The sequence below is a fragment of the Cervus elaphus genome, chromosome 2 (genome assembly GCF_910594005.1).
Source record: "Cervus elaphus chromosome 2, mCerEla1.1, whole genome shotgun sequence".
In the NCBI taxonomy this organism is placed as follows: Eukaryota; Metazoa; Chordata; class Mammalia; order Artiodactyla; family Cervidae; genus Cervus; species Cervus elaphus.
The window spans coordinates 7,803,498-7,829,673 of NC_057816.1; the positions used below are offsets into that span (position 1 = coordinate 7,803,498).

Genomic DNA, 26,176 nt, shown 5'->3' on the forward strand with positions numbered 1-26,176 from the left:
ACCCCTCAAAGCACTATGGAGGAAGCAAGTCCTTTTGGCTTCTAAGGCTGGCCCCGGAAGTCTGGACGGGTGACAGCCCTGCCTAAGAGTCTCAATATCCTCTTTTGAGGAGAAAGCCAGAGTCTCGTGGTTTCTGTGTTTTACTGTGATTGATGAAAAGAATGCTAATGAAGTCCCAAATAAAAGCAGTTAAGTCAGAGAGCTAAGATTGCAGACAGGGCTGGAATTACTCAGCTACTCTCTAATGGGGTGAGGTGGGGGGTGGAGGGCAGGCAATCAATTTAATGTGGTTTATTCCCTCAGAAGGCGCTGAGACCTGATCCTACAAGGGGTGGGGGATCAAACCTCCCATCTGGCCCCCTCTGATTCCCACCTGACTCAGCGCCCTGATATTCTGCTGAGTCTCGGATCTGAGTTCCTGCATCTGTCCTTTCAGCCTGCCAGCCTGCTCTCTTCCCTGATAACAGGTGCCTGATAACAGGTACCCAGCCCTCCAGGTTCCCACACTTCCCAGAAGCCAGAAAGTTGGACGGGAGGCCTTCACACTCCCAGGTACATTTTAGATCTGTCCAGAAGCGTCCCCCTCACCGCCCCCCCCCCCCCCCCCGGCCACTTTGGTGTCCTGATACCGGTTACATAACAATCACAGTCCTCAGAGCTCTGACCTCACCCACTGAAGATTCTCACTGGCCCGGACAGCCCAAGGGGGCCTATGTGTGGCCTGGGATGATGGTGGGGGAATGAGCCTAACAGAAGAGCCAGGAACTGGTAAGGGCAGGAGGCACAGATCAGAGTAAAGCATGGTAACTGGTGGTGACCCAGAGAGGAAAGCGGAAGTATTTGGGTTTTTTAATTCCCCCAGAGTTCCCACAAGATTTCACTGTTGCCCCACATTTCCCCTCCACCCCACATAGGGAATTTCTGATGAACTTCCTCAAAACTCGAAGTGCCAGAGGGCCTAACTTCCTCTTCACCCCACTTCCCCACCCTCAGAGGCAGCCTCTTGAGGGAGGCGGTATCTTTTTCCTTGCGTGTTCTATGTCATGTGTGTCCTCCACTGCAGTGTCCCAGCTCCCAATTCCTGGCCTGTGGGGAGCTCAGGTCTCTTGCGACGGCTCAGACTTTCCCCACCAGCCTCCTCCCTTCCCATTTTTATTTCCCCAGTCACCACCCCGCCTTGGATAGTGTACTCCCTCAGCTTTCTCCACTACCTCATTCCTGTCTCTCCCTCTCCCAGAGCAGATAAAAGACGAGGGGATGAGAAGGAGTGTCAGGGAAGCAGGGGCGAGAGGAGGAGGCAAGGAAGGGCAGCGCAGACAGGGGACGCATGGCACCAGGGGTTCCCCCATGCTTCTGGGGGATTCTGAGTGGGAGGAGGAGGGCCGTCCATTGCGGGAGCTGCGGTGGGGCGCGTATTCAGGGTACTGGGGTGTCCAACTGGGAATCTCGCGGGGGAGGAAGGCGTGCAGACCCTAGAAGCTCCGCGCGCCGCCCTCCGGCCAGCCGCCTTCGCGACCGCAGGACTTCCGCGAGTAGCCCCACGAGGGGCGGGGCGAAACAGGTGCGGTTGCCACGGCACCCGGGCCCGGGGTGGGGGTGGGGGCCTCAGCGGAACTAGCGGCGCTCGCGAGATTTGGAATCGGCCAATGAGAGGCGGGGGAGGGGAGGACGTGGCGCGGAGCGCGCGGGCGGGGCTCCTCCTTCCCTCTCCCAGCTCCCCGCGGCCCCGAGTGGCGGCGGCGCGCGCGCTGGGACGCGCGGCCGGGCCTTATAAAGAGCGCACGGCTAGGCGCGCGTTCCACTGTACAGAAGGGCACTCGGCTGGCCGCGCCGTGCGCCTGCGCAGTGCGGACCGCTCCCCGCCCCCCTGCCCCACCGCCCCCTCAGCCGGCCGGCCCGGCCCAGCCTCGGCTCCGCGTCCTCGCCCGGCTCTCAGCCGCCCCTTCGCCCCGCAGCAGCCAGCCCGGTGTCCGGCAGCATGTTCAGCTGGGTCAGCAAGGATGCCCGCCGCAAGAAGGAGCCGGAGCTCTTCCAGACAGTGTCCGAGGGGCTGCGGCAGCTGTACGCGCAGAAGCTGCTGCCCCTGGAGGAGCACTACCGCTTCCACGAGTTCCACTCGCCCGCGCTGGAGGACGCTGACTTCGACAACAAGCCCATGGTGCTCCTCGTGGGCCAGTACAGCACGGGCAAGACCACCTTCATCCGGCACCTGATTGAGCAGGACTTCCCGGGGATGCGCATCGGGCCCGAGCCCACCACCGACTCTTTCATCGCAGTCATGCACGGCCCCACCGAGGGCGTGGTGCCGGGCAACGCGCTCGTCGTCGACCCGCGGCGGCCCTTCCGCAAGCTCAACGCCTTCGGCAACGCCTTCCTCAACAGGTAGCCACCCCTCGACCCGGGGGAGGGGGCCGCCGGGGTCCCGACCGTCCAGTGACCACTGCCTCCGCTGTTCTTTGTCCGAAGCCCCCGCGAGACCCCCCCCAGCGACCACTCCCCGGAACTGGGTCCCCTGCCGCTTTCCAAAGAAAACCCTTACCAAGGGGGTCTGCGAATGGGCGTCGCCGGCTCCCGCGGCTCTGTCTCCGGCCCACCCCCCGAATTTCCCAGGTTATCGGTTTAACTCCCAACCCCCCACCCTGGCAGATCCCAGACTCCTCACATCCCTCAGGTAATCTTGGTTTCCACCTCCTTCCCTAAGTCTGGGCGCACCTAATTCATTCAAACCAACCCCCTCACCCCCTCGCTTCAAGGGTCTGTTTCTTAAGTGTCCTGGAAAAATACAGTGAAACTTTTAGATGTTCACTTTGCTGGTGTGGTGTGTCTCCCCGGGGACCGGTGGTTTGTGGAGGAGGGACCGGGGAGATCTGTTGTGGCCTGCTGAGTTTGGGGCGGCCTGCAGAGGCAGCAGACAGAGGGGAGCCCCAGCACTTCTTCCAGGGGCAGCTCTGAAGGGCCTGTGTTGCTTTAAAGGTTTCTGGGGTAAGGGTCTGGGCTGCCAGGCCGTGGCCCCCGGAGCCCTGGAATGAGATTCCAGCCCCTGTAAACTCCCTAGGATGTTCCCAAACCTACTTGGGCCTCCGTTTCCCAGTTAAATGGGTAAATGAGGGTAACCCTGTAAAGGTCTAACCTTCAGGATGCTATGAATGAAATACGTCAGCCTGCTCTCTCAGGAGCGCTACAGCCTGGTTCACTTTTCTCTAAAGGAACTCAAGGTCCCAGCTCAATGGGGATTCTAAAATCCCTCCCCCTACGCCCCCAGGGGACATACCAAAGGACTTCACAAATCTGCTGTCCTCTCTGCCAAACTCCATTAGAGGAGTGACTTTACATGCCTTTCAAAGTCCCTTCTGGGGAAGGGCCTAGGAAGGAATCCCTGACTCTTGCCTTCCAGAAGGTCCCCGCCCTGTGTGATCACATTCCTTTCCAGACACAGTCCAGCCCCACAGGGTAGACCAGCTCACCCTTGATCCCAGCCAGTGGCCAGGCTGACCTAGGTGTGCAAAGCTGACCTTTTAACCGAGAAGACAGGCGGGCTTCTGTTGTCTTTTTGCCTCTTCGGGGCATTTAAACCTGCCTTCCTGTTTCATGGCTTCTGGTGTTGGTGAGTTAGGGCCAGAGTAAAGTCCTTGGAGTGAGACTCCTGAAGAGGCAGGGTCCTCCTGGCCAGGAGCCCGCCTCGGAGGGATACTGGGGTTTGAGACCTGTACCTGTAGACGGGCAGCTGGCTGACTGTCACCTGGTGGGCGCCGTACAGTCTTGTGGAAAGTTTCCCTGCCAGGCTGGGAATTCCGAGACTCTTAGGTCTGCTCTCCCGGAGAAATTTGGGAGGCTAGAAGGAAGGAGCTATATCTCCTTCTGCTGGCCTTAGGTGTCCACTATTGATTGTGAGAGCAGATCTTTTTTGTAAGGAGAAGTGGATGTATGACCTGTTTTCTGAATTTGGAGACCTAAAGTTTCAGAGCTGGAAGGGATCTTAGACATCATCTTGTTCAGGAAACCGCTGCTCAGGGAGCCCAGCCGTTGACGAGTTCACCACCGAGCAAGTTAATGCAGCGCCCTTGCAGAGCCGACTGTCTGCCTTTGTGCAGCCAGTTACCTCCTCCTGCTGCTTCTCCCTGGGAAAAAAAAAAACAGAACAAAACAGCAGTTCAGGAATGCCGAGTCGAAGAGAGGCACCCTGACTATGCTGGTGCCGCAGGACCCCAGAGCTACGCTTTTATTTCCTCTGCCACTGCTTCATCGCCAGAGGGTCCCAAAATACTAACGACCTCACCGGAAGGGGCCTCATCAGCCGAGGGTGGGGATGTGGCTTTGCGCTGGAGCCGAGGCCCGAGCTGTGTCAGCCCGTGTAGTACACCAGTGCCGCCGGCCAGCCGGGGCACACAAAGGGGGCTCTTCACTGGCTGACACAGCCTCTCCCGCACCCTTAAAGAGACTCATTGAGTCATGGACTTGACTTTCCGGCCTCTTCCCCCTGAGTGGCTGCTCTAAGACTCAAATCAGAGGCAGGACGCAGCCTGGGTACTTGTAACTGGTACTTGTAGCTCGAGATGAAATCAGCACGTCCTTGTTGGTGAGAAAACAGGATGGGACGCATCTACACTGCCCGCTCCCTTTCATGTTTGCAGCCTCACTCCCCGCGTTTTGCAGAGCACCTGATCTGAACAAATGTCAACTTACTGGCTAGTCTCTTGACCAGACCGTTTTACGTATGTTACGTCTCAGAGCCGGCTGAAAATCCTCCCGTTTTGGTTTTCTCGCCGCTGACTCCTTCCCTGGCAGGAGCGCCAGGTCGTGCGGTTTATTGACAGCATGTGTGCTCTGCTGCTGGCACAGTGAGGATGAGGTGCAAGCTTTCTTCATCCTGAGGGTCAGCAGCTTCTGCTCGGCTGTGCTTGCAGGCAGCACCCCTTGCCCCCGGCCAGCGGCCCCTGGCCTGTGGGATGCGGTCACTTAGGGGGTTGGGGCCACAGGGAGAAGCTCATCTCCTCAGATTCCTAGACAATGGGCCAGTATTTTCTTTGCTTGCAGTACCTTTTCTAGAGAAGTGTTTAAAGGACTTCTCTGTGTCCAGTCAAGAATCTCTGGTATCAGATGTGACAGTCCTTCTGGGCTGTTTTGAGCTCGGTGGGAACTCACGCACACAGAGCTGAGCCCTCGCCCGTGACTCTGTGGCTTCCTTCCTCCCCACTTTGCTTTGACTTTCAGAGAATCTGGTGTCTGTGCTTCCCTGCCCCACCATCCACCAGCTTGTGTGGTCCCCTGACTGTCGCTGGCCACCGCAGTACTTTCACCCGAGCAGCTGGGTGGGAGGGAGGGCTCCCTCCCACCATACCAGCCAGCCATACCAGCTGGCTCCCGCAGGTATAGGAAAGGGCCATCTCTCTTGGTGTGTGGAAATGTAGCCAGGTGGTTGAAAATCTGAATATGGAATTCCAAGGTCCCCGTTTGTCACTCTTCTCCCTTCCTTCTGGATTTGAATGGTGACTAAGGCTTGTGCGTGCAGTTTTCGCTAACATGTCAGCAACTTGGAAGTTGAACTCTCGAACTCTGGGGGGAAGAGCTCAGTAAGGGAAACGCTGATGTCTGTCAGTTGGAGCTTGCTGGTTGGATTCCCAGTTAAGACAATACTAGCAATCTGCTGGCCACCCCGGAAACTTTTTTTTTTTTTTCTGGCCACACGGTATGCAGAATCTTAGTTCCCCCACCAGGGATCAAACCTGTGCCTCCTGCAGTGGAAGGGCAGCATCCTCAACACTGAACCACCAGGGAGTTCCCACCCCTGGAAACTTAAGACAGTAGAGAAACCTCCTTTAGGTTCCTTGCTTCTTAAAGGGAAGCCAGAGGCAGAGATGAGGGAGTACAGACATCACTGCTGTTTGACCCAGGGCAATGATACCCGAATCTTGACCTCGCTCTTCGGGCTCTTGCTCTCGTTCAGGTTCATGTGCGCCCAGCTGCCCAACCCGGTCCTGGACAGCATAAGCATCATCGACACCCCGGGGATCCTGTCTGGAGAGAAGCAGCGCATCAGCAGAGGTAAACAGGCTCTAACACAGCCCGGGGCACCCAGTGTCACCAGACGACTTCGGTTTGATGTCAGGGACGTGGCCCAGAGGCTGCTCAAGTCTCTCCCAGCCCGAGTGAGAACCCTTTTCCCATCAGCCTTGCTGTCTGCGTGGCGGCTCCCTTTGCTGAGGATACAGGAGCTGTCAGGGTGGGACGACAGCCAGCTGTCCCTGGGGCCTTCTGGAAAGGAGGACAGGATCCTGGTTGGCTGGGAGGTCCAGGTACCCCAGTCAGCATGGCTGCTCTGAATGAGCCTCTGGTTCCCCTGGGGCTCATTCACCTTAGTTTGAAAACTTTGCCTCCCAGAGGTGTATAAATTCCTAGCGAGTCCAGCAGGACTGTGAGAGAACAGTTTGACTTGAAAGAGTGAGCCAAAAGGAGAAGCTGGCAGGGATCTGTTAAACATTTTGGGCTGTGGAAACATGTTTAAATTTGCTTAAATGCTGTTCATCAGCAGCCTCCCTGGGTGCCGTGCGTGGTGGTAAGTTTTACGTGCTGAATATTAGTGCACCAGGCCCATTCTAGTTGTGTAAACTCCTGTCCCAACTTCTCCAAGCTTTTCTAAAGATCTGGTTCAGGATGTGCCTGAACTGGGTTGTATTTCTGCTGCTGCCTCTTTCTGTAGAGGGAGGGGAGCCTCAGGGTTTGAATGCTTTCTGGGAGGAGCATGGGGGCCAGCTCGGAGCAGAGCCTGCAGCTGCAAATGTAAAAGTGAAACAGGATCAGCCTCAGAGGGGGTTGAGGACAAGTGGCCAGATTTATTTATCATTAACTCGAAGGCCTCTCCTGTCTCTCCCCCTTCCCCAGCGGGCTGCCTGGCATTAGTGAGCTTCGCAGCAGAAGCCAGCAGTCTGAGATGTGGGAGACAGTATATCTGTGAGGGGGCGGGGGCCCTGTTTTCGGTGCTGAGAAAGCCTGCTGCTCCTTTTTTTTTCCTGGCTTGTGGGCCCCTGTCGATACGGGATTGCATCAGAACATGCTGAAACTGCTCTCTTATCTCTCCATCTGGTTTCAACTTTTAGGTTTTCCACCCTGATGATAGTTACACTCTAAGGGCTCAAGAGAGCAGATTTAGGGGCCTCTTTGAAAGTGGCAGGGCCAATTTTTTCTTTCTTATTGCTGTTATTATTCCAACCTGGTTTTAAGAAAATGCCTGATAAACAAGGCTCTTGTCTTGTCATTTGCCAAAACAAGCCTTGAATATCTGATTAAGTTACTCTTAAAGAGAGAGACCCACAAAAGGGAATTTCTTCTCCATCTCCCTCCAGGACTGAGCTACCCTGGGGGAACTTCCTTTGAGGCTCTGTAGAGTTCTGTCTTTAATGGCTTCGGGGAGTAGGCGGGGAGAGGGGTCTCCTGACTCTGGGAAGTCAGATCAGATTGGTCAGTTGATGTGAATGCATCTTTGGATAAGGGATAATAATAGGCTTCATAAAAAGGGCTTCCCCAGTGGCTCTATGGTAAAGAATCCGCCTGCAGTGCAGGTAGCAGCAGGAGACACAGGTTTGATCCCTGGGTCGAGAAGATCCCCTGGAGGAGGGCATGACAACCCACTTCAGTATTCTGGCCTGGAGAATCCCATGGACAGAGGAGGCTGGCGGGCTACAGTCCATAGGGTGGCTCAAAGTTGGACATGACTAAGGTGACTTGGCACGCACACACACATCCTCCCCAAATGCCACCCTCTTACAACCTTCAGAGCTGGCAGTTAAGGTATTTAAGGAAAAGCATTGAGGGTTCTTGTGGTCCCTGTTGTCTCCTAAAAGGGAACTCGGAAACAGCAGTTTTCCACCAGTGCTGTGAAGTTCCCCTGCTGGGCAGTTTTTGAAACTTCAGGCAGGGGGCTTAGAGCTCAGGGGACTGAGGAGTTGGGCGTATCTGCCTTTCTTTTTTTTTTTTTCCCAATATTTATTTACTTGGCTATACCGGATCCCCAGTTGCAGTACGCAGGCTCTTCAGTCTTCGCTGGGGCATGCAAAGTCTTCTTGTGGCATGTGAACTCTAGTTCCCTGACCAGGGATCGAACCCAGGCCCCCTGTATTAGGAGCACAGAGTCTTAGCTGCTGGACCACGAAGGAAGTCCCATGAGTGTCGGTCTTGCTGCACAGGTTACCCTGGCCCTGCCTGCAGGGGTGTTTCCCTCCCCTGCTCCCTTTCGTCCGCTTCCTCACCCCATCCCTAGAAAGGCAGGCAGTGGTGTCCGGACTTGCTGCCTGCAGGGCAGGCACCGAGCAGGGCCTCAGCGTGCTCTGCAGTCAGGCCGTATGCATGTTACTGGGCACCAGGCCGTCCCGGCCCACTTGGTACCCATGCACATGGCAGATGCTTGGAGGAAGAAGCTAGCAGGAGACTGCTGTATTCCCCCATCGTGGGCAGGAGGAACGAGGTTGGCTTACCGATAAGTGCATCACTTTGATTGAAGGAGGGCTGTTCTCCTGTGAGGGATCCAGCTGATTTTATCCACTGTTTCTTTCCCTCTATAACTCTAGTGGTCTTAAAGTATTCTACTAAAAGTTTTGGGCTTCCCACGTGACACTAGTGGTAAAGAACCCGTCTGCCAATACAGGAGACTGAAGAAATGTGGGTTCGATCCTTGGGTCGGGAAGATCCTTTGGAGTAGGGCATGGCAGCCGACTCTAGTATTCTTGCCTGGAGACTCCCATGGACAGAGGCGGCTGCGGGGCTATAGTCCAAGGGGTCGCACGAAGTCGGACACGACTGAAGCGACTTAGCGCGCACTAAAAGTTACCAAGTTGGGATTTACTGTGGGCTATGTTTGGGGTCAACGTTTTATCAGTGGAGAAAGGCCATCGGACTGGACCTCTTAGATGTGCTGGGTATGGCCTCCGGGGTGGTGTCCTCCAGGTGGACACAAAAGTGGTTGGCTTCTCCTTGGAGACCCCATTCATCTGTCGCCGCAGAGGTCCCGTGTCCCCCGGCAGAGGAAGTCGGGAGGGCAGTGAGTTCCAGGCTCCCTGGTGGCCACCCCTCGCTCCCGGGGCCGACAGGGTGGAAAGCAGGTGTTTCCCTCTCAGAAAGATCAGGTCCACAGCACACGTGGGTCCCAGGCAGGCAGCAGGCATTTCTGCGGTCTGCTGACCTCATTCCCTGGAAGTCGAGCAGCCTTCTGGAGGCTAAAATTGGTGTCACTTATTGCATTTACCTCCAGTTCCCACCCTGTTGGCCTGACCCTCCTGACTTTTCCCCTTTCTGAACGGGGCCTAGCGTGTGCAGGAAGTACTGGGTGGGAGATAAGAGGTGGGGCCCGAGCAGGCCCAAAGCAGTCAGGACCCAGCCCAGGCCCCGCAGGAGACGCCTGAGAAGTGCTGCAGGGAAGAGCAGGGGCCTCGGGGGGTCTGGGGCTGCCCCCCAACCCCCTTGTGCTAATCTCCTGAGTGCCTCTGAAGATAAAGTGCTCTCATGTCAGCGGACAAAGGTGACCTGCGGGGCCGGCATTCATTCTTGGGTGCTGCCCGTGTGACTGACACAGGGCATTCCAGAGGGCACGTGGGGCCTGTGGGGCTGGCGCCTGGGGCTCCCAGGCTGCTGGCTGCCGGCACGGCCTGGGCAGGAGTGGGTCTTCCCACGCCGCTCCTCGTGGGCAGCGGAGGGAGGCGCTCGGTGGAAGCAGGGGCCGGGCCAGGGCACCCCCGCCACTGTCACGGCGAGGCTGTGAGCTGAGCCGCAAATTTTGTGCCTCGTTTTCCCCCTCCCTGTGGGAGTGGAGTCAGCAGGGGCCAGTCGTTTTGAGTTGCATTAGGGGATGGAGCTCGGCCGGCCAGTGTCTGCTTTCTGCTTGACCTCTGCGCTGGAAACCAGCGCCACTCGCCGGCTGCAGCAGCTGCCTCTGTCAGGAAGCCACTGCTCTTCAGATGAGGAAACAGAGGCTTAGCACCATTAAGGAGACTAAGAGGACACGGGCCAGCACGTGCTGGCGCTGGGATTCAAGCCCAGCAGAGGCTTCAGTGTGCCGGAGGATGGCGCTCTGGGCCGAGGAGCTCTAAGAGCGTGGCTCCGACAAGCCCTGGGCCCTGCTGTGCCGGGCTCGGCTCCGGGAATGCGCAGGGTCTACCGTCTTTCTCTCCCCACCTGAGATCAGATTCCAAGTCCAGAAATGGGCCTGAGGTTTAGGGCTTTGAACAGCAATGCTGAGCTTTCTTTCTGCTTTTTCTCCCTCCCTATTCTCTGCCTCCAGCTAGAAGTCTGTCCCCGCCCCCAGTCGTCCATGGACAGGACCTGGGAGCCCTGGCTAAGGCTGGATTCTTACTTGCTCCTGCTAGCTGTCCCTGGATCCCAGGCTCCATCTAAGTTCAGGAGCCATCCCTGGCCCAACCCTGGAGCCCTCTGACCACAGGTGGCCCTTCCTGCTGCCTGCTCCTGAGAGGCCCTGGCCCTGAAAGCTCACTAGGTTTTCTGTAGCCCATTGAACGGCTCCATGAGGCTGCCTTGAAGCCTCGTGAGAGGCTGAGTACTGCATCCCTTCTGGGTTCCAGCACCCCCAGCACAGATGATGGCAGAAGGTTCGGGTCCCAGGTCAGTGCTTAGGAGCTGGGCCCTCGGGGGTTGCTGCGCCCCCAGGAGCCACGTCAATAGAACAGGGAGAGCCGCCCAGCCTCCGGGTCCTCATCGATGGCCACAGGAATTTGCATGTGTTAAGCTTTTGCCCTAGTGCCCACTGCCCAGTTCAGTGTTCCACAAATGTCAGCTGAAGAAAAATACACTGAAAAACCCAGGGATTCCCAGACTGTGATGAGGAAGGCCTTTCTCTGAAGGACATCCCGAGGAGGCTGGAGGAGGGGCAGCCCTGACTCAGCAGGCATTTCCCTTCAGACTCCAGGACCTCCTCTGGGGGCCTGGCTTCATTCAGCACAGCTACCCTCCTCAGGGCCTTCCTCTCACTACCTCCCCCCACCCCCACCCCCCCACCCCCCACTCCCCCCCCCCCCCCCCCCCCGCCCCTGCCCAGCTTTTGGCCGCTCTGCCCGCGGGGGCGTAGGACCAGCCCATGCTGGAGCCCCACCTGTTCTCGGGCAGCTGCCTGCAAACGCTCAGTTTATATTTGGGGTACAAGGCATTCTTCACACATTAGAAGTCATTGCCCACACAGCCGTCGGAATTTGAGCTTCTTGGGCCCAAAATACAAATCCTGTGAGTAAGAGATTGCAAACATTTACGGAGTGCTTAGGGCGGGTCAGGCACTCACTCAGTCACAGTGAAACTTAACCACCTTCACATTGCAGATGAAGAAACAGAAGCTCAGAGAGTAGAAGGTCCAGGCCTGACTCCAGAGTCCATCCACCCTTCCCCCCGCCCCCCCCCCCACCTGTTCTTTGTTGCTTATTTCTAGGCCAGATTTATTGAGGTCTGTTACATACGATAAAAGTTCAGCCAAGGCAGCAGTTGTGTAACCACTACCACCATGACCGAGATACAGCTTTCATCACCCCCAGAATGTTCCCTGCACCCCTTTGTAGTCCCTCATCTACATCCCTCATCAGGCAACCGCTGATCTTTGCCCCAAGGTCGTGCCTTTCCAGAAAGTCATAGACGGAATCATGCAGAATGAAGCCTTTAGTGTCTGTATTCTTGCACTTAGCATGTGCTTTTGAGGCTCATTCATCTCTGAGAGCCTGCAATTTATTCCTTTTTGTAGCTGTTGTATCCTGGAGTATGGATGTATTGTAACTTGTCATCCATCCTCCTGTCGAGTGACATCTGGGTTTCTGGTTTGGAGCAGTTTTGAATAAAGCTTCTGCAGGGTTCTAATTCGTGCAGGGTGCTAATTTTAATTTCTCAGTTCTTGAGGCATATGGGGTCTTAGTACCCTGACCAGGGATCAAACCGGTGCCCCCGCAGTGGAAGTGCCGGGTCTTAACCACTGGACCAGGGAAGTCCCAATTTCTCAGTTTCTTTGGGTAAATGCCTATACTGGGGAGGCCCCACTCTGCCACCTCTGTGCCCTTCCCGTAAGAACTGTAGCCCAAGGAAACTCTGAATAAGTCCTCACGGTGTGTATTCTTCGCTCTTTAATCTCTCTTGTCCTCCTGCACCCCTTCCTCCTGGCCCCTGTGCGGGTCAAGCATATGTGATGGGAGCTGTGGCAAGAAACGCCAAGGCCCACGCAGCTTGAATGGCAGGAAACAAAAGTCGACTGGAGACAAACCCTCTATTGTTTGCATTCTAGAAACTTCTGGAATATCTGAAGCAGCTTTCCCCCCAGCTACTGGAACTAACCTGTGTTTGGAGGGTGCTGGGCAGGGGCAAGCCTGAATCCCAACTCTTCCCTCTTCACCTCTGTGCCAGAGGGTGGAGAGCGAGACTCTTGACTGGAAGGCAGACCCTGTCTGGAGGGAGCCAGATCCACAGGGGCAGAACCTCTGCAGCAGCTGGGACCTGCAGGAGGCTCAGTGGGGACAGGGCCAAGGCGAGGGGCAGGCTGGGGCCTCCTGTCTACACGCCCATGTAAAATATGCATGAAAGTGTCAGTCACTCAGTCATGTCTGACTCTTTGCAACCCGATGGTCTGTCAATGGATTTCTCCAGCCAAGAATACTGGAGTGGGTTGCCATTCCCTTCTCCAGGGGATCTTCCTGACCCAGGGATCAAACCCTGATCTCCTGCACTGCAGGCACATTCTTTATCGTATGAGCTACAGGAAGTCTGAAATATGCATAGCATGCCGTTTACCATTTCAACCATATTTTAAGTGCACAGGTCAGTAGCTTTAAGTACACTCTCATTGTTGTACAAACACCACCACCACCTATCTCCTCCCTAACTTTCTTCCCCTTCCCAAGAGAAAACTCTGTCCCCGTTAAAGTACAGCTTCCCTCCCCGTCTCCAGCCCCTGGCCCCCACCATTCCACCTTCTGTCTGTGGGTTTGACTCGAGGCACTTCATACCGGTAGAATCATCCCCCGTGACTGACTTGTTTCATCATTTCATAAAGTCTTCAAGGTCCCAGAACCTCCTGAGCCAAGCTTGTCTCTTATCGGTGCTGGCTTTTACTCACACTGCAGGCTCAGCCCTTTCTTTCCAGCTCCTGCCCCGACTGTGTGGTCTGTGGCCGTTGTGGGTGTCGGCACCCTCATGACCGCCCCTTCTGAGATGCCCGAGGCTGCAGCACGGTGTCCGCACTGGTGCGTGGAGCGTGGTGTCCTCCTCACTGGGTGCACGTGCCTTCCTGCTTCTGCGTGGGTTGCTGTGTGTGAGGCCTGATCCTGCTGCCAAGGCTGACCTCTAGGATGTCCCAGAGCCTGGAGGCTCAGTGCCTGGGGCGGTGTTGGGGTCCGAGAGTTCCTTTCTGGACGTATCCTTGGTCCCAGGACTTGTCACCTCCTACTGAGCCCCTTGGGACAGGGCGCAGACTCAGTCGCTGCTCTCAGCACCCCTGATGTGGGTCGGTCCAGCCCTTTGGTGCCCATGGAGACACACAGGCTGAGGTGTTGGGGGGCCCTGCGTGGCTGCAGCCATGTGGTAGGACGTGGTCCTCCATCTGCGATGACGTCTCGAGTCTGAGCACTGAGACCCTGTGCCTGACCTGTGAGCGTGCTTGGCCAGCCACCCGGTCTCTCTTACCAAAAGTGTGAGCACTTTCCATATAAACAGGAAATTTCATTCACCTGCAAAAAAATGGGCTCCGCTCTGTTGGCTCCAGCTTGAGATGGCGGCGAGTAGCTGGGTTTGCAGGCAGGGTCGCGGTCACTCTGGGCAGGGCTGGTGGACCTGGTGCCTCGTTCAGAGGCGATTCCTCCTCCTCTTTCTCTCGTCTTCCTGCTCCTTTCTCTCTTCTCTTCTCTCCCCCCATCAGCTCCCCCCACCCCCCCCCCATGCTGGGTGGGGCCCGGGGGTGACCTCAGCTCCCCGCATGCCGTGCTGAGTCCCAGGCCAAAGCGAACTGGGCCTCGAGCCCAGCCCATCAGGGCGCCCCTCTCCCAGCAGCTCGGTTTTGGCATCGCCGCCTCCCCAGCTGTGGGACTTGGGTCGTTTGGACTTGTGGCGGTCTGAGGATGAACAGTGTGCCGAGGGGAGAAGGGGGGCCTCATTTTTTTGCTGAGAGGGAGCAGCCCTTCAGTCCTGAGTCACTGCCTTCTCAGCACTGACCTGCCGTTCCCAGAGCCGGCCATAAAAGGCGCTGGCGGCGAGGCTGGGGCCAGCCCGCTCCCGGCTCCTCCAGGGCCCTGGGGACCTTGTACTTTGGAGCCTGCAGCCTGGCGGTGGCGGGCAGGGAAGTGACCCGGCCCTTGCCCACTGCCTTCATACACCCTCTGAGTGCAGGGAATCTGGTAGCCCGGCTGTTCCTTCGTCTGCACAGCCCCTGGAAGGCTGATGGCTCCCCTGCCCAGGCTCAAGTTCACATTCACAGGGGCTTTGCTGCCCCCGACTCCACCTCACTCCCACCCTGTTCAAAAACTGGAGGGGGCAGGCGGGCGGGCGGAGCCTCCTGTCAGAGCGTCCTGGTTCCCCGCCCCCCGTCCTGTGGTGGGAACGGGTTGCCCTGGCCAGGCTGTGTGCTAAGTTGACGGAAGTCATACATTTGGGGTTTTCCTGAAGTTTCGGTGTCTTCCCACAAGGGTCAGCGCTGGCCTCCGGCCTTAGAGCAAGGCGGTGATGCACCCGGTGACCCAGAGCCTCATTGCAGGGGGCCCTGCCCCCTCTCCCCGGCCTGAGCCTGCCTGACCCGCATGTGGTGTCATGCGGTGCTGGGGCCTGTGCTGGGAGCCCATTTAGTCCTCTCTGTGAACTTAGGAGAAGGAATTGTAATTTGACTTTTACAGAGGAAAAAAAGTGTAACTCAGAAGTTAAGAACTTCAGGTCACAGAGTCAGTGGCCTGAGCCGGGAATGGACTCCAGGGCTTTCTTACTAAGGGCCTGCATTGCCTCTGCGTGTCTCCGGGTGCGGGCAGATGCCTGCATGGCTGTGGCTTCAGGCGGGCAGGCAACCCTGGAGCCCATGTGAACCAGGGGCCGGGCAGCCGGAATGTTTGTCTAACCAGGCATAGCTTCACCGCCGGCACGCCCCACACGGCCTGGTTTATCTTAAAGCACCCCCCGCCCCCAGGGAGTCTTCTGGCTGGAGGGGAGGCGGCCCACGAGGCTGGACTCACGTTCAGCCCTGGAGGCTTGGCGGGACAGCTCAGCCCCCGCCTTACAAGAAGGCAGGGAGGACGGCGCTCTCTGTGGCACCGTGAGTCACTCTGGGCCTTTTGTTGACACTTGGTCCTTTTCTTTGGTCTCCCCCTCTACCTGCTACTTTGCTGTTTCCTGCCTCTAGAGAAGGCCTGTTTAAATCCCAGCCTGGTTGGGGTGGGGAGTGTGGGTACATCTCTGCAGTGGAGGGGGGGCTGGTTTTTGGCCTATTTCCAGGCAGTGTCCCAGGCCCTTCTGTACAGGAGTGCTTTCTCTGGCACCTTCTCAGGGGCGTGACTATACTCTGGGAAGGACACAGTGGTTCCTAGGAGGGCCGGCCTGCATTTGGGGTAGCCTCTGGCCAGCAGGTAAGGAACAAGGGGATTTGCCCAGATTCATGCAGAGAGTGGCGGCTCGAGGGCTGGGACCCAAGCTTCCCAAAGACTCTTGAGGCCTTGTTTCCATGGCCTTCCTACCACTCCTTAGTATTCCTAAAAGATAAGCAGAAGTTTTACTTCTGGGGACAGTACAGGTAGAAGCATTTTGAGGTGGCATAATTGTAAAAAGGGGTTACAAATTAAACCAGTATTGCAGAGACTCACAGATCCATTGGCTTCAATGAGGCATCTGATAGTTTGTGTGAAATACAATAGTTCTGAATCCAGAGTAGGTATTCCAGCTCCTGTCCTCACACCTGCATTCCAGTCCCTGGGGAGGGAGACAGGACAAAGGGTTGGTGCGCCTTTTCATGGCTTGTTCGTTTCTGCAGCAGAGAGGCTGGGAAGTTCAGTTTGAAGCTGGGGGACTGGGAATTCAGCTGAAACCAGACAGTTCTGTCAGCTGTGCAGCCACAGACCAACAGCCTTAATTGTTGTTGGGAAACAGCACAGAATAGAGTTGGGAACCGGGGCTTAGTCTAGCCGATTCATTTTAGAGGGGGAAGTGGTTTGTAGCACTTCATAGGTTTATAGAGCAAGGGTCAGCAAGTATTTTCTCTTAGGGTCAGAGTGTTCAAAATGATTGGCTTTCCAGGCCTCGTGGTCTCTGCCACAGCCGAGCTCTGCTGTCGTTAGCATAGAAACAGCCAGAGACAGTGCAGGTGAGCAGGCTGTGTTCCAATCAAACCTTATGAGACAGGTGGCGGGCCACATCCGGCCCCTGAGCTGTAGCTTGCCAAGCCTTGTTGTGGAGGGTGGATGCCATTCCCGCAGAGCACGGAGCCCTGGGCAGGCGGCAGCTGCAGGCTTTCCTGCTCCTAGCGGTGGCTGCCGTGCAGGGCACCCAGCTGGTGGCGCCCAAGTCTGTTCTTTTTTTTTCATTTCCATTATTATGGGCTTCCCTTGTGGCTCAGCTGGTAAAGAATCCACCTGCAATGCAGGAGAGCTGGGTTCAGTCCCTGGGTTGGGAAGATCCCCTGGAGAAGGGAAAGGCTGCCCAAACCAGTATTCTGGCCTGGAGAATTCCATGGACTGTATAGTCCCTGGGGTCGCAAAGAGTTGGAAACGACTGAGTGACTTTGACTTTCACTTTCCATTATTTGTTTGTAAAGCACCTCTTAGTGCCAGATGCTACATGGGTGAGGGCGTTACCATGGTGGGTACGGAGGTAGGGGGTGCCTGACTGACCCGTTGCCCTAAGGGTGCTGCGCTGTCCACAGGAGTCCCTTCTGGAAACTTAGGCTGAGAAGTGCCAGGCCAAGTCAGAGATGGGAGCCATCAGACCCCCAGGGCCCCTGACCCACCCTTTCTCTTCCGGCAGGGTATGACTTCGCAGCCGTCCTCGAGTGGTTCGCCGAGCGGGTGGACCGTATCATCCTGCTCTTCGACGCCCACAAGCTGGACATCTCCGATGAGTTCTCAGAGGTCATCAAGGCCCTCAAGAACCACGAGGACAAGATCCGCGTGGTGCTGAACAAGGCTGACCAGATCGAGACGCAGCAGCTGATGCGGGTCTACGGGGCCCTCATGTGGTCCCTGGGGAAGATCATCAACACCCCCGAGGTGGTCCGGGTGTACATTGGCTCCTTCTGGTCCCACCCGCTCCTCATCCCTGACAACCGCAAGCTCTTCGAGGCCGAGGAGCAGGACCTCTTCAAAGACATCCAGTCTCTGCCCCGAAACGCCGCCCTCAGGAAGCTCAACGACCTCATCAAGCGGGCACGACTGGCCAAGGTAGGCGTGGGGGAGCGGCCGGGGGCCAGGGCACCCTGGGGCAGCCGCTCAGGGCCCGGGGACTGGGCGCCCCAGACTCAGCCCTGCACTCACTGCCCACACTGTGCCGCGCCTCGTCTGAATCTGTCCTCTTGTGCACCCGTGGGTGCAACCTCTTCCTCACTGAGATTCTTTTTAACACATAAACATCAAAACAAGAAGGTGCCACTCTACTGAGAGGCGGCCTAGGGAGTGGAGAGTGAGTGGGGGAGCCGCTCAAGGCCTCATCGCTGCCCCCCCAGGCCTGCCGAGCGCTGAGTGCCTGCAGCACATGCCGGGTGCCGGGGATGCAGTGTGAACTGCCAGGTTCCCACCCTCCCAGCATTTGTCCGCCGCACGGGGGAGAAAGCACAGTTTATTTGTATTGTCTTGGTTGCTACGGAAGCGGGTGGCTGGGGAGCTGTCCTGAGGAGGGTGGACCAGACTGGGGGGACCTGGGCGGGAAGTGGTGCTTCAGCTGGAACAGGAGGTAGTTCGTGGAGAATTAGGGTGACGGCCTGCGGGCCCAGGGAGACCACTGGCTGGCCTACACCCCAGAGGCCTTGTAAACTATCCCTACCCTCCATGGGAGCTCAGGGCCTGCTGGCATCTGCACACAGCATCTGAATTGCTCGAGTTTGGAGCCTCAGTGCCTTGCTGCCCACCTCACAAGACTCCGGGGTCTGGGAAGGGAAGGTTAATGCTGCCAGTGGACCCTTCAGACATCGAGGGGCAGAGCACATTCCCTTGTGTGTCTGGGCTCACACACTCAGTCGCGTCCAACTCTTTGCGACCCTGTGGACTATTGCCCGCTATGCTCGTCTGTCCGTGGAATTTCCTAGGCGAGAAGACTAGAGTAGGTTGCCATTTCCTTCTCCAGGGGATCTTCCCACCCTAGGGATGGAAACCATGTCTCTTGAGTCTCTTGCTTTGGCAGGCGGACTCTTTACCACGGGATCAATGGCATGTTCCCTTAGGACATATGATTTATTTTGGATAATGCCGCATCGTGAGCATCTCCAGGGGCAGGCCCTGTCCTGGGAGAGCCGGGCAGCCCCCAGGCCGTGCTCCTGCCCCCAGGGAGCTGACTGCCTGTGTGTAGCCCAGAGGCTTTGGGACTCTGTTGTGGGCCAAACACAGTGACTCAGGGCACCCACTGTCTGAGGCCTGAATTCAGGTAGCTCTGGGTGCTCCCTGTCCCAAATAATGGGCAGTGACCCTTCATCCTTCACCCCTTGGTGTGTCTCCATCCTGGTTACCCAGAGTGCCCCAGGACCAGTAGACTGGAGCTTGCTAGAAGCACAGGTTCTAGGTCCTACCTCTGCCCTACTGAACCGGGATCTGCACTTGGACACGGTCTCCTGTGACCTACTGTATGCTTAGTAAATAGGGAGAACCCGGCCCTGGAGGACTTGGGCTGGACTAGAAGAACCCTGCCCTAGAGGACTCAGGGCTGCTGGGTTCTCTAGCTGTCTCACTTCTGGAACCTTCCTGATGAGTGAGCTGGTTCTGAGAAAGGAACCCATTAGAACATCCACGTAAGTGGCTCCTGGCCTCAAGGGACAAGTGGCGTCCTGAGCTGAGGAAGAGAGTGGTGAATGGAGGGGAGTGCTAGCCTCCTGTTTCCGGTCCAACTTCTGCTTGGTCGCAGGAAAGGACCACGCCACCGCCACCCCGCCCTCCCCAGCCTCCAATCCAGCCAGGGCAGGGTTCTCTCCCAGCCTCTCAGGACAGAACGAGGGGCAGGCTTCGGGTCCCTGCCATTCATCTGCAGAGATGGCGTGTAATGGCGCGGCCCTCGGGCACATTGAGTCACCATGCCTGGAAAGCCCCAGCCTCTCCAGTTTTGTCCTGCACCTGCTGTTGTGAGACTGTTTCCTTTTCCTGAACTGAATTGCTCAGTCTCTGCCGGCCTGTAACGAGCAAAGCTGTGACTGTGACCCTGTGACCAACCTGCTTCCATCGGCAGTTCTCAGCCAGGTTTCGACCCTGCGGGATAGACAGGGTCAGGCCAGTGGAGGGGTTTTTCAGGGTGGAGTTGGCAGGTCTGGGAGAAGAGGGCGTGCGGCTGGCTGGCCGCAGCCCTCCTTGCTGGACGCTGCTTGGCAAGGCGACAGGATTAGAGGGCTGTGCTCTGGCCAGGTTGCCAGTGTTACTGCCCGCTGTAGGGAAGGGAAGGGTGTGCCACCCTAATTGGCAGGATGTATGTTAGGTATTGGCAGTATGAAAAGGCAGAATAATACGATACTGAAAGAGGAACTCCCCAGGTCGGTAGGTGCCCAATATGCTACTGGAGATCAGTGGAGAAATAACTCCAGAAAGAATGAAGGGATGGAGCCAAAGCAAAAACAATACCCATTTGTGGATGTGACTGGTGATAAAAGCAAGGTCTGATGCTGTAAAGAGCAATATTGCATAGGAACCTGGAATGTTAGGTCCATGAATCAAGGCAAATTGGAAGTGGTCAAACAGGAGATGGCAAGAGTGAATGTTGACATTCTAGGAATCAGCGAACTAAAATGGACTGGAATGGGTGAATTTAACTCAGATGACCATCATATCTACTACTGTGGACAGGAATCCCTTAGAAGAAATGGAATAGCCATCATGGTCAACAAAAGAGTCTGAAATGCAGTAGTACTTGGATGCAATCTCAAAAACGACAGAATGATCTCTGTTCGTTTCCAAGGCAAACCATTCAATATCATGGTAATCCAAGTCTATGCCCCAACCAGTAACGCTGAAGAAGCTGAAGTTGAACGGTTCTATCAAGACCTACAAGACCTTTTAGAATTAACACCCCAAAAAGACGTCCTTTTCATTATAGGGGACTGGAGTGCAAAAGTAGGAACTCAAGAAACACCTGGAGTAACAGACAAATTTGGCCTTGGGGTATGAAATGAAGCAGGGCAAAGGCTAATAGAGCTTTGCCAAGAGAACACACTGGTCATAGTAAACACACTCTTCCAACAACACAAGAGAAGACTCTACACGTGGACATCACCAGACGGTCAACACTGAAATCAGACTGATTATATTCTTCGCAGCCAAAGATGGAGAAGCTCTATACAGTCAGCAAAAACAAGACCGGGCGCTGACTGTGGCTCAGATGATGAACTCCTTATTGCCAAATTCAGACTTAAATTGAAGAAAGTAGGGAAATCCACTAGACCATCCAGGTATGACCTAAATCAAATCCCTTATGACTATACGGTGGAAGTGAAAAATAGATTTAAGGGACTAGATCTGATAGACAGAGTGCCTGATGAACTATGGACGGAGGTTCGTGACCTTGTACAGGAGAACAGGGATCAAGACCATCCCCATGGAAAAGAAATGCAAAAAGGCAAAATGGTTGAGGAGGCCTTACAATTAGCTGTGCAAAGAAGAGAAGCGAAAAGCAAAGGAGAAAAGGAGAGATATTCCCATTTGAATGCAGAGTTCCAAAGAACAGCAAGGAGAGATAAGAAAGCCTTCCTCAGCGATCAGTGCAAAGAAATAGAGGAAAACAACAGAATGAGAAAGACTAGAGGTCTCTTCAAGAAAATGGGTTCGAGAAAGGACAGAAATGGTATGGACCTAACAGCAGCAGAAGATATTAAGAAGAGGTGGCAAGAATACACAGAAGAATAGTACAAAAAAGATCTTCACGACCCAGGTAATCAGGATGGTGTGATCACTCACCTGGAGCCAGACATCCTGGAATGTGAAGTCAGGTGGGCCTTAGGAAGCATTACTATGAACAAAGCTAGTGGAGGTGATGGAATTCCAGTTGAGCTATTTCAAATCCTGAAGGATGCTGCTGTGAAAGTGCTGCACTCAATAAGCCAGCAAATTTGGAAAACTCAGCAGTGGCCACAGGACTGGAAAAGGTCAGTTTTCATTCCAATCCCAAAGAAAGGCAATCCCAAAGAATGCTCAGACTACGGCACAATTGCACTCATCTCACACGCTAGTAAAGTAATGCTCAAAATTCTCCAAGCCAGGCTTTAGCAATACGTGAACCATGAACTTCCATTTGTTCAAGCTGGTTTTAGGAAAGGCAGAGGAACCAGAGATCAAATTGCCAACATCCACTGGATCATTGAAAAAGCAAGAGAATTCCAGAAAAACATCTATTTCTGCTTTATTGACTATGCCAAAGCCTTTGACTGTGTAGATCACAGTAAACTGTGGAAAATTCTGAAAGAGATGGGAACACCAGACCACCTGACCTGCCTCTTGAGAAACCTATATGCAGGTCAGGAAGCAACAGTTAGAACTGGACATGGACCAACAGACTGGTTCCAAACAGGAAAAGAAGTACGTCAAGGCTGTACATTGTCACCCTGCTTATTTAACTTATATGCAGAGTACATCATGAGAAACACTGGGCTGGAAGAAGCACAAGCTGGAATCAAGATTGCCAGGAGAAATATCAATAACCTCAGATATGCAGATGACACCACCCTTATGGCAGAAAGTGAAGAGGAACTAAAAGGCCTCTTGATGAAAGTGAAAGAGGAGAGTGAAAAAGTTGGCTTAAAGGTCAACATTCAGAAAACTAAGATCATGGCATCTGGTCCCATCACTTCATGGCAAATAGATGGGGAAACAGTGGAAGCAGTGTCAGACTTTATATTTTTGGGCTGCAAAATCACTGCAGATGGTGACTGCAGCCATGAAATTAAAAGACGCTTACTCCTTGGAAGGAAAGTTATGACCAACCTAGATAGCATATTAAAAAGCAGAGACATTACTTTGCCAACAAAGGTCCATCTAGTCAAGGCTATGGTTTTTCCAGTGGTCATGTATGGATGTGAGAGAGTTGGACTATAAAGAAAGCTGAGCATCGAAGAATTAACGCTTTTGAACTGTGGTGTTGGAGAAGACTCTTGAGAGTCCCTTGGACTGCATGGAGATAGAACCAGTCCATCCTAAAGGAGATCAGTCCTGGGTGTTCATTGGAAGGACTGATGCTGAAGCTGAAACTCCGATACTTTGCCCTTTGGCCACCTCATGCGAAGAGTTGACTCATTGGAAAAGACCCTGATGCTGGGAGGGATTGGGGGCAAGAGGAGGAGGGGGCGACAGAGGATGAGATGGCTGGACGGCATCACCGGCTCAATGGACATGAGTTTGAGTAAACTCTGGGAGTTGGTGATGGACAGGGGGGCCTGGACTGCTGCGATTCATGGGGTCGCAAGGAGTCAGACACGACTGAGCGACTGAACTAATGTTAGATATACCTAACTAAGGTACTGAGTTTAGATAAAGCCTGAAACATCTAGGAATAGCCTTGTGGGAGTTTTCTAATCCTTAGTCATCCCCTAGGCTGTCCTGATGATCATGCATAACTTGATCAGGCCACGCCCTGAGAAGGTGTCCGGGAAGCACCTGACTCTGCCCCTTCCCTGTCTTGTCAGGTCCACGCCTACATCATCAGCTCCCTCAAGAAGGAGATGCCCAATGTCTTTGGGAAGGAGAGCAAGAAGAAAGAGCTGGTGAACAACCTGGGCGAGATCTACCAGAAGATTGAGCGGGAGCATCAGATCTCCCCCGGCGACTTCCCCAACCTCCGCAAGATGCAGGTACGGCCACCCCCTTGTGCCCCGGGAGTGGGCTGGTGGGGATTGGAATGCGGAAGGCTCGGGGCACTGGGGCAGTGATTCTGGAGGGAACCCCAGCTGCACCGGGTGGGGCCTCCCAAAGTGGAAGCAGCACCCCACCCAATCGGAAGCTGACCCGGGGAGAGGTGGACCCGGGCTGTGACACCTTGCAGGGGAATGTGGTGACTCATCCAGAGGGGTAGGGAGAGGGCAGGGCCATGCCAGGCACCCCAGCCTCCTCCCAATTGATTCTTGCCTCAGTCCTGCTAGGAAGGGACTGTTTTTACCTCCGATTTAAGAGATGGGGGAGCCAAGATTGAAGTGGTTGGGGCCATGGAGCCAGCTCTTTTTGCTTGGGGACCCTTTGCTGCACCTGCAGCGCCAGAGCCCGGGAGGGCCTGACCCAGGCCTGTCCGCCCTTCCCTGCCCCGACAGGAGCTCCTGCAGACCCAGGACTTCAGCAAATTCCAGGCCCTGAAGCCCAAGCTGCTGGACACAGTGGACGACATGCTGGCCAACGACATCGCCCGGCTAATGGTGATGGTGCGCCAGGAGGAGTCCCTGATGCCCGCCCAGGTCGTGAAGGGCGGTGCCTTCGATGGCACCATGAACGGGCCCTTCGGGCATGGCTACGGCGAGGGGGCCGGTGAGGGCATCGACGACGTCGAGTGGGTGGTGGGCAAGGACAAGCCCACTTACGACGAGATCTTCTACACACTGTCGCCAGTCAACGGCAAGATCACGGGCGCCAACGCCAAGAAGGAGATGGTAAAGTCCAAGCTCCCCAACACGGTGCTGGGGAAGATCTGGAAGCTGGCCGACGTGGATCGGGACGGGCTGCTGGATGATGAGGAGTTCGCCCTGGCCAACCACCTCATCAAGGTCAAGCTGGAGGGCCACGAGCTGCCCGCCGACCTGCCCCCGCACCTGGTCCCGCCCTCCAAGCGGAGGCACGAGTGAGCGCCCCGCCGCCGGACTCCAGCACCTCAGTGCCCGGCCAGGCGGAGGCTGGGGGGAGGGCCCGCAGTTCCCAAGACCATAAAGACTGAGTGCTGTTTGCTCAGCTCGCAAAGGAGAACCACCATCTTTCTCTTAAGGCTGCTCCTGGGGAGGCAGGGGTGATACTCATATGTGAAGGATGGAGTTTTGTGCATAAGAACTATGGATATTTTTAATATATAACGTTAGAGGCAGCGCTCTTTCTTGCCTCCTCCGCCTGGCAGCCCCACGCACACAGGGCCTCTGTCCTCCCGTCCTCACCTCCCGAGGAGGGGGGTCGCCCTGGCTCGCCCCTTCTGCAGCTGCAGCCTCTGTAGACAGGGACGCAGGGTCCCTGTTTGTTTCAGGCTGAGTCGCTCCGTCAGGCCAGTGGCTCCCTTCCCCGCCCAGCCCGGCCTCCGCCCGCGGTTCAGTTGGTTCTGTGCCTTCCTCCTTCCCTTCCCGAGGTCCCCTGTCCACAGGCCCTGCCCTTGCTCGCGCGTCCCTCTGACTTGGCATCACGGAAGCCAGGCCCAGCTGCCCTTTTTGCAGGGAGTCCAGGGGCACAGGGTGGATGGGGTAGAGAATGTCTTTCAGAGAAATACGTAAGCTAGTTTTTCTTCTATAAAGTAACCCCTTTCATACTTGACTGAATTTTCCGGTAACTTCCGGCCACTTGTTGAGAAGCTGTGAGTTGTGTCTCCTTCCCCACACTCCACTCAGGAGCCATGGGAGGTGGGGTGCGTGTGGCGCACACCCTGCCAGAGACCCCAGAGGCGGTGTCCCCTGCTTCACCCTCTCACTTCCCTGGAACATTCTGGCACACCTCCCTGCCCCACTTTGGTGAGCGGCAGGTCCTCAGGAGGCTAGTGTGGCTCGGTGCTCCAGCCCGGGCCTGGTGGCCAGACAGACCAGGGATGGTCCAGCCCCTACCCTCTCCCACCTGCCTTCCTCCTAAGGAGCGCTCCACTTGGACGCCCTTAGAAAGGCACCCCTAGGCTGAGTAGCCTGAGCCCACCGGGGCCAGTGGACATTCCCATGGGCCAGCGGTTGACCTCCAGGGCTGTGATCACAGAGCCCCTGTGGCAAGGGCAGCCAGCTTCCCACTGGCACACCCTCAGGGGTCTCAGGGACTCCTTCACTCTGACATCTGACCTGGCCCACCCTCCCAGGGCTGCTCTCTAGGCCTCCACTGGGTCCGCGTCCCCAGGAACTGGCCTCCTTACCTGTAGCGGGCCTCGGCCCCCACCCCACACAGTGTCAGGAGGATGGAGGTGGCTGCCTCGTTGGGAATTCACTATCGGAAGTTTCAGAGGCTTAACCACGCTTGCCCGTGGGGAGATAAAGCAACTGATGACACGACTTTTTTTCTTGCATTAAAAAAAGTTAAATTGTGCTGAAGCTGGCTTCTGGCTCTGAGATGTCTCTTCCCAGGGCCTGCTCCCCACAGTGCCTGTCGGGGAGCTGGCAGAACAGCCAGGGGGTGGGGGCCAAGATACCAGCAGAGACAGATTGGCAAGCCCAGCTGGGTCAGGTCTGCAAATGGGGCCAACAACCCCCTTTCCTTGTGCTTGGTGGGGGCTGAGCAGGAATGGTTTATTTGGGGGAAAGATGGGGTGAAAAGGTTGGGAGAGCCTCTGATGCCTGGGGACTAGGCTTCCCTCGCCCCCATGGGTTGGGGGAGCAGGTGCCCCCCCCCCCCGCCATGATCTTCAGCACATCACCTCCAACCTGGGCTCCGCCCCAGCCGTGGACAGACAGGTGGGCGCCCACGGGCAGCTGGGGGGCGGGCGGGGCAAGCAGACACAGAATACTGGGCTCTGCTGGCCCAGGGTGGTTTAGAGACAGGAAAGGCAGTACTTTGAAGGCAGACCAAGCAGATAACACCAGCAACAAAACTACAAAGGGTGGAGCCAGCCAACGTCACAGATGGGGGACTGTTTGTACCCGCAGAAGGGAGGGTGACAAATTGGAGCCGATGCCGAGGAAGTGCAGATTTGAGGTGCAATTGGGGTGGAATCCGCTCCAGGCACGTTTGTGGCAAGAGGCAGGATGTGAGCAGGTGCCTGTGGGTTTTGAGGGCCAGGCTGAGTGCACCACTCAGAGGGTTGACCCTGATCCTTCTGACCTGGAAGGTCAGCATTCTCTGCATTTGACAGCCAAGAACCTGAGACTCGGGAGAACTTGAAGAGCAAGTGTGGCGGGTCTGCCCAGCTCCAA

At 55.9% G+C, this 26,176-nt stretch overlaps 1 protein-coding gene across 1 annotated transcript; it reads left to right on the plus strand.

The window, feature by feature from the left end:
- Positions 1-1,704: 1,704 nt before the first annotated feature.
- EHD1 (EH domain containing 1) lies at positions 1,705-25,357 on the plus strand. The gene is made up of 5 exons (XM_043927854.1): positions 1,705-2,382; positions 5,945-6,042; positions 16,960-17,372; positions 22,796-22,960; positions 23,414-25,357. The coding sequence occupies exons 1-5, from the start codon at positions 1,979-1,981 to the stop codon at positions 23,936-23,938; spliced, it is 1,605 nt and encodes a 534-aa protein (XP_043783789.1). The 5' UTR covers positions 1,705-1,978; the 3' UTR covers positions 23,939-25,357.
- The last annotated feature ends 819 nt before the right edge of the window (positions 25,358-26,176 follow it).